Source organism: Hesperophylax consimilis, chromosome 26 (genome assembly GCF_061612785.1).
Source record: "Hesperophylax consimilis isolate HC1 chromosome 26, BYU_Hcon_1.0, whole genome shotgun sequence".
NCBI classification, from domain to species: domain Eukaryota; kingdom Metazoa; phylum Arthropoda; class Insecta; order Trichoptera; family Limnephilidae; genus Hesperophylax; species Hesperophylax consimilis.
In genome coordinates, this window is record NC_142861.1 from 13,456,210 (window position 1) to 13,464,174 (window position 7,965).

Genomic DNA, 7,965 nt, shown 5'->3' on the forward strand with positions numbered 1-7,965 from the left:
TTCTGGGTGTAATAAGTATTTATTACGTCACATTTTCTTATTTTTTATACAATAATTTGTAGCTTATTTAGCCTTCTTAGACTTAATCTTCCTTAGGTAGAACTCCAGCTCCTTTCCTTCAATGATGTAACCGTCGGCGCGTCCGCACTGGCCGGGGCGAGATCTCAGGCAAGCTGCAAAAAAACACATCTCATATTAGTCACAGTATACTATGTATCCTATATGCATAGTTTAAAACATCTTAGCAATGGAATATGTGAGAAAATAGTAATTTTTAATACACCTGGGATTTATTGGACGCGTGTTTAGTATTTTGATATCTCTCAGAGTAACTATGACGTTGCTGATCATTTTGTGCCGCAAGATGCTATCCAGAACAGACTACACCTTATTGAAGCTCAAGCATTGTTGTCATCATTGAGAACACAAAATTAAAACATTTAAGAAAGCACTAATTTTGATGTAAAAGGAAAATGGGTGAAACGTAAACTTTACATTTGAAAACAGAAGGGCAGAAGGGCAGAAAGACAACAATTAGTGGACCACCCGAGGTTTTGTATAAAAAGACATTAACTGTTTGGATCTAGAATGGCTATCAATATTTACCCAAAAGTCTGCCGGTGTGGAACTGCTCCTCTAGCGCTGGCTCTACCTTGGCCGTCTTTTGGAGGGTGGTGTACTTCTTGGCGGTCTTGTTGTTGAACTTCCTGTTGAGGATCTTCTCCTCGGCTTCAGTCTGGGGACACAAGCAATACACACGATTATACAACTGTTGGGGTATGGGACCATCAGGAGCAGAGACAGCAGGTCAGAGTTGCACTCGTAATCATTTAGATCATATGACACGCAAAATTTTCATCATTCAAAATAAAATTACTAACAAAAACAACAATTTTTTCAATGCAATATTATATGAACTACTCGAGACATATTACTTTTAACCCACCCAGCCCAAAGAGGGGTGTACAAAATCCCCATTGTCCACCTTATACATCTATTATATCTCTATAATTAATTATACAATTTGTTGCTCGCAAATCCGTTTTTGGAGAGCACACGTGTTTAGTTTCTGAGGTTCTTAAACATATAATTTAAAATAAATGTTACTTGTATGTACTTAAAAAAAAAATAATGTAAATTTTGTATATTGTTATTAATGATAAATTTATTTAAAAAAAAAAAACGTTTTTAAATATTTATAGATTAATTTGTTTTTTACTTCTTTGACAAAATCGAGAGATATTGATTTTTTGTTCATATTCCTCAGGAGGAGTATTGAAACTACTGAAAGGGTTAAAAATGATAAAGAACACCAAAAAAGAAATGTGTGCGATGCATAAATGTTTAGGATAGTAATTTATGAACATGTATTATAATTAGTGATGCCGCCGGGTACCCGGTTCCGACTCGGTTCTCCGAAGGATACCCGGTTCTGACAACAAGAACCGGCTCTAATTTCAAGACGTGTAATTTTTTTGAATAGTTTACGTGATGAATGCTGTTCTATTTATTTACAACCTCTTGATATTTATTTTAACTGTAGACACAATAAAACAATGGTATAACGAGCTGTCTTGTATTTATTTCGTCGAAACAGTCGTAAGGAGGTGTGTCTCGGTTCGAAAGCTGATTGGTTTCACCCGTTGGTTCCATCCTCCAATACATGGCGGCAAAATTCAAATACACGCTACAGAAATAGGCGGGGTTTTTGAATGTTTAAAAACCCGGGTACCCGCCCGGTTCCTCAAACGGGTACCCAGTTCCCAAAAATGAGACCCGGCAACATCACTAATTATAATGTGGACATGTTTATAAAACCGCAATTTTTTATTTCACTATTAAGGTATCCTATGCATTTTGCATTAAACGCTGCATACAAAGGCTCTTTTTAATAACACTTGATTTCAAATTAATTATCGAATGGAGACAACTATTTAAGTTGAGGTTTAAGTAAACATGCACAAAGTAGGTTTTTAGTTTGGGTTATTATAATGATTTGTGTGTACTTCCTAACCTTCTTTATTATTTGAAGTCATTATAAAATCATATAAATTTGCTAGATATTATAACCAGGGTTGCCAATGCATTTGTTCTAAAATACCCACTATACAAATTCCCCACAAGTTCCTTTACCTCTAAAATTAAACAAAATTTTACGTAAGTTGAAATTTATTTGTTATTATCTAGCTATTCCATCTAGCTTTTCCATCTAGCTATTCCATCTAGCTTTTCCATCTAGCTTTTCCATCAAGCTAAAAAAAAAAGTTTGTTTCAAAATTTGCTGCAAAAGGAAACGAAATTATAGTTTATTATTACTTGTAATTGTAAACATTATTTTTCAATATGGTTGGATAACCAGGAAATGCTCTCGTAATCATTAGTTGTGTCAGTTCTCATATTGCAGAATCCTCGCATTTTCCCCATTTCAGAAAATACCTAATCGTTTTAAATTCTCAGAAATTCCCCACAATCTGGGGATATTCCCATGAATTGGCACCTTGTTCCGCACTGGTTGGCTTTTAAAAATAAAAATGATTTTTGGATATTTAATAAAAATGTTTTCAGACCCTTAAATTTTATGTCTATTAGAATTAGAAATTTTGACTAAACTGGAAAAGATGTTATGTTATGTGAGTGGCCTACTACTGAGAGAATAAAGACTGCCGAGGATAAAGACAGAAATGTAATTATGAAAACCTGCCATGTCAGCAACAGCGTTAATTGAAGAGTTCAATCGGTATTACAAATAAAATAGGAATCAAGTAATGATTACAAATTACAATGATGGGTGGTAGTGGCAATGTATTGGATTGATTGATTGGACTCACCAGTTTAGCTCCCTTCTTCCTGCCGAGGGGCAGAACGTAGTGGCTTTCATACCACTGACGGAAGGGGGTGGCATCAATGACTACAATGGCGTTCTTCACCAGGGTCTTGGTGCGCACCAGCTCATTGTTGGATGCATTGTACACAACATCGATGATGCGGGTCTTGCGGGTGGTGCCTGGAGATTACAATCACTGTTCAGTAGAACCTTGCATAGTATATTATGTTGCATCCATGTGGGGTGGAAGCAAATAATTGTGAGATATACACTATGATTAGGTAATTTAATGAATCACATATATTTTAACAAACCAGAAAAAATAGATTTCTGCAATCTGATCTCTAATAACACACCCAAAAGCATATAGAATTGAATTTACACTTCAAAGTTAACTTTTCCAGAGGATTCTCCCAAAGCTGCATATTTAAAATTGAGCACTGAATTAAATAGTACCTCCGAATAATCACAAAACCTGGGAATAGAATATCCGAGAAATAAAAAGGAAACTGTCACCGAGAAGTAATGCCTCGCTCTCGTAGTATTTAAAAATCGGATAATCCAAGGATCGGAAACAAAAATTATCTTGGATCGGAGGAAATAAATTAAGTAAAATCGAAATTAAATTCACTTCAATTGAGTTTAATCTCTCAGAGTAACTATGACGTTGCTGATCATTTTGTGCCTCAAGATGCTATCCAAAACAGACTACACCTTATTGAAACTCGAGCATTTTTGTCATCATTGAGAATAACTCCAGAGCAGGAAAAAAACTAAATTATACAGCCTAACCTAAAATAAGTAAATGTTTTCTCACACACTCAAGGACTGGTTGTTTCACAGAATTTGAACAATTTATTGAATTTCAAAGTTCATTTTCAAGTCCTGTGAAAGTTCTGTTATCATTTCAGTTTTAAGAATCAACTTGCCCATAATGATATAATAAAAGAACCTTAATATAATTTTCACAGAACTTGAAAATTAACTATGAAATTTGATAAATTGTTTCATATTTTTTGAAACATCCTGTCCGGAGAACAGTAATGAAACTCCAGAGATGGAAAATTGGGAGCAATAATAATGTAAAATGGTTAAAACTTACATTCTGAGCCCCACGCGAAGTTTCCTCCCTCCAATCGGAGTGCGCGGTACTTCAAGTTGCCTCCGCGGGTACGGACAACATGGATGCGTCGAAGACCAAGCTGAAACAGTGACATAAAATTAATAATTGGCACACTTCTAAAGAATTTAGAAAAACTGAAAAAATAAAAGATTACTAATTAATAAAGGTGATTGCAATATTGAAAGACATTGTGTTATTGAGAACAATTATGAATGCATAATAAATAAACCTAACCCCGGAGGAAATAATGTGAAAGTTCCGGAATACAACATTTGCTTTTGACAATGTGGTCAAATGCCAAGAGATATTTAACATGAACTTGCATAAAATAGCACCAAATCATGGTTTGCTTATTGCATTCATTATAGGATAAATATTATAAGTATTTAACCTAAAAATTTTAGGTCGTGGATCATTAATTTTTTTAAGACTACTGTTTTTACTAACCTTTGTGTTGGCGGCAGGGCGACCTAACTCGTACTTCCTCTTCTTGCGCATAGGCTTCCTCTTGCCTCCGGTGGCCCGGCGTTTATGCCAGTGATCTCGGCTAATACCTAAAACACGAGTTGAAAATTAGTATGTACTGAAATGTCAAATTACCTTGAAAAACCTAGAAGAAATGATTCTGGCCAAACCTCCGTTACCATTATTATTTTGACCATGTTTAAAAGAGGTTCGTGAACCTCTGAACAATCACAAAACTTGGGAATAGAACATCCGAGAAATGGAAAGGAAACTGTCACCGGGAAGCAATGCCTGGCTCTCGTAGTACCCAAAAATCGGATAATCCAAGGATCCGAAACAAAAATGGTCTTGGTTCGGGTAAATAAATTAATCACAACATAGAATAAACTTAAAAACACTATCGATTCTTTTCCGATTACTTTGATATTCGAAGATTTATTTTCTTAAATTTACAACACGCACTCACCCATATTGCCGACGAGCTAAAGAAAGAGAAGAGACAACAACCGAAACAACATAGACGAATTTGTTCGGAGTAGGAACCTTCGTTACAAAAATTTTCAGAGATTTTTACGCAAAAAAGTGGGGTTAGTTGTTACAACGTAATAAAATGTTTTGCGAAATTTTTTGAACGAAAAAAAACGAGGAATCTTTTTTTATGTTCAGTAACTAAACTTTTTAAACACGCTTTGATAATAAAAAAGTGTTTTGATTGATTTAGGAATAACGTTTGAAATAAAAAGTTTTTTTCAATGATAGGAGCTCCTTAAATCCACGCAAAATACATAATAATAATGATTGGGTCGTGTATAGCGCCGTTTTCGTGAAAAATCACCTCAAGGAAACTTAACAACTTAATTTATACGTTAAACCTATTCCCTTTCACTTAGACTTATAACTTCGATCATTACTAGTGCCGTATGTGACTTACAACCAAATGTTATTTATTATTTTTCTTTTTTAAAAGAAAGACAAACATTCCCGGGTTACGAATAACCTGACAATATTTGAAAATCTCCTACTACCACCACAGTAGGCTGAAAATGTTGCTTGTGTTGTGATTGAGGACTTAGCCAGCCGAGGAATTGAATACACTACGCCTGGGTGAGACCCAAACGCGATGTTAACTCAGCCACCGACCGGTCATTTATTTATTTTACGCCTATTAAGGCTTTTACATACATATACTCGTATAACAATATTTATGAAATTATACTTGTAAATAATGCACGAAATGACTGTTTAAAACACTCGCATAAAAATATATATAAATAAAAATACTGTTGAATTTGATATACACAGTATGAAGGTACAAAATATAAAAGTTAAAAATCCAAAATAATTTGTTTCTTTCAGCTGATAAAATACTGTTAATGTGTTAGTCAATTTAAATAGCTTTATCAAAATATTCCCCTACTTGATGAAAAAAACTTCAATAAGGTATACTTATATATTGAAATTGATGTACTAAATATATCAACAACATCGGAGTATTTGTTTCCTAGCTGTTGAATTCGTCGCATAGGAGTGTAATATTGGGACGTTGATGTAGAATAAGGAAGTTGAGTCCATTTTTTTTATTTTTTTTTATCAATGTTCGCATTCAAACTTAAATACTGGTATTTTTTTTTTTTTTTTAAAGTTTGTTTTCATAGTTAAATTAATTCTCAAAGTTTAAATTTTATTAAGCCCGCCAAAACGAGCGGAATCCGAGCGGTAACAGGCGGGGTGTAGTGTGACGTCATTAGAACTGTGAAAACCACGTCGCTTAAGCATTATGTATGGAAAAAAATTTAATTCTTCAACAAGGAATTCCAGTAATTTTTTTACCAATGTTAACCGTCTATTATAATTGATGTTATTAAAAAAAAAAAGAAAATTGATTAAGATTTCATAGTTAAATTAATATTTTAAGTTAGAATATTTGCTTTTCACGCCCGATACGGTACTTGTACGGTATCGCCGTCGCTACTTGTTGACGTTCCCCGCGCGAATTCAGGACCACCGCGCAGAAAAGTAAAGACCAAAAGTAAAATAACGGTTTACAGCCCAGTTCACTGTGAGACTTTTCTGAGCGGCCGGCGGCCTGAAGTGTATCACATGCTTTGTGACATGTATAATAATAAAAACATCTAAGTTATGCAATAAACAACATATTATTATAAAGCACTATACGAATATGTATCTTTAGAAATCCATTTCATATAATAATAATAACAAATACGTACATATATTTGACAAACCCAAATAAACCTTTGGCCTATACACCTCTCTCATCTAAATCGACCATCTCTCATGTAATAGAAAGAGATGCACCATAGGTGTTCCGTTGTACGTACAAGTCACGACACATGTGACGACAGAATTCTTTCGACCAATCGTGGAGCGTATACAGTATATTGCTATTGAATGCTTTTTCAAGAACGTTTAACTAATTGTAAGAATAATAATATAGAAATATATTTATATATTTAGAATCGATATTTTTTGATCTACATGAACATATTTTTTATAAGTCAAAATATTTTTCACTCAACTTCCTTATTGCTACAATAATACGGTAGGTACTGTCTTGTAACTGACCTGCTTAGAGTATGAAGAGATTACATAAAATAAATAACTAGTGTCTTAAAACTATACGTATCTTTCTGACTCAATCTTATAACTAACTAGCTGAAGTGTACCCGGCGTTGCTTTGGGTTGTGAATGATTTGGAGAAAAGTTTTGAGGTTGTGAATTCTAGGATAAACATCGACTTTTCTCTTTCTAAAAATATATTATGCATGTATCCTTCCGGAACTAATTCTCTAAATGATAATGAAAACCTTATCAAAATCCGTTGCCTAGTTTAGAAGAACTAAGTGCACAAACAGACAGACGCGGATAGCGACTTTATTTTATACTATTTTGAAAAGGTTGTGACAGACCACTCTATAGCGCGCTTTATTTTCGTGGCTTGGCCTATTTCAGCATATAGCTTGCCATACATTCACATTGGTAATTTATGGCGAGCAATATGCTGAAAACATATTGTCAGCTTAAGCAATAAGGATACGATGTAGTAAGGAGTAATACTTACATTAAGGCGGAATTCCGCCACTTTACCCGGATCTCTTCTTCAAAACGACGGACGCATGACACAATTATCAACACTTACGCCAGATGAATATTTCAGCTGCAATTTCATTCGTCAAATGGAAATATTTGAAAATGTGTTTATGACGAGACTTTAAAAACCACGAATAAGAATCGTTAGTTGAACTTTAAAAATAGATTGATTACTTTTAACTACCTATTTTTTTACATGAAGATACAGATTGAATTATTTTACCTCACTATTTTATTTGAACGTGATAAACAATATTTGGTTACATGTAGGTATTATATTCAAATATCCCAACAGTTAAGGGTCTGATACACTTTAGCGTATGGTCTAGTCTGTCACAGGCATGAAAGAACATTCACTGTAGACCTCCCAAAATCATAAGTACGTGGTATGTAAATTTTAAGAATTTGTAACATTGCAACATCGGAATAATAGTTTTGTGACATT

The 7,965-nt window shown here is 34.1% G+C and overlaps 1 protein-coding gene across 1 annotated transcript; it reads right to left on the reverse strand.

The window, feature by feature from the left end:
* RpS8 (ribosomal protein S8) lies at positions 1-4,921 on the reverse strand. Its single transcript, XM_089647463.1, has 6 exons — positions 4,879-4,921; positions 4,395-4,501; positions 3,927-4,026; positions 2,829-3,004; positions 607-736; positions 1-173 (listed from the first exon to the last, which is right to left on the reverse strand). Exons 1-6 carry the CDS (start codon positions 4,880-4,882, stop codon positions 64-66), a joined length of 627 nt encoding a protein of 208 aa, XP_089503589.1. The 5' UTR covers positions 4,883-4,921; the 3' UTR covers positions 1-63.
* Positions 4,922-7,965: the final 3,044 nt, after the last annotated feature.

What these genes read in the sequence shown, in the direction of transcription:
- RpS8 (XM_089647463.1), bottom strand. An exon ending in GCCCTGCCGCCAACACAAAG is followed by an intron (nt 4,027 to 4,394) that starts GTTAGTAAAAAC and finishes TCACTGTTTCAG; the next exon opens with CTTGGTCTTCGACGCATCCA. An exon ending in CTTCGCGTGGGGCTCAGAAT is followed by an intron (nt 3,005 to 3,926) that starts GTAAGTTTTAAC and finishes TGTAATCTCCAG; the next exon opens with GCACCACCCGCAAGACCCGC.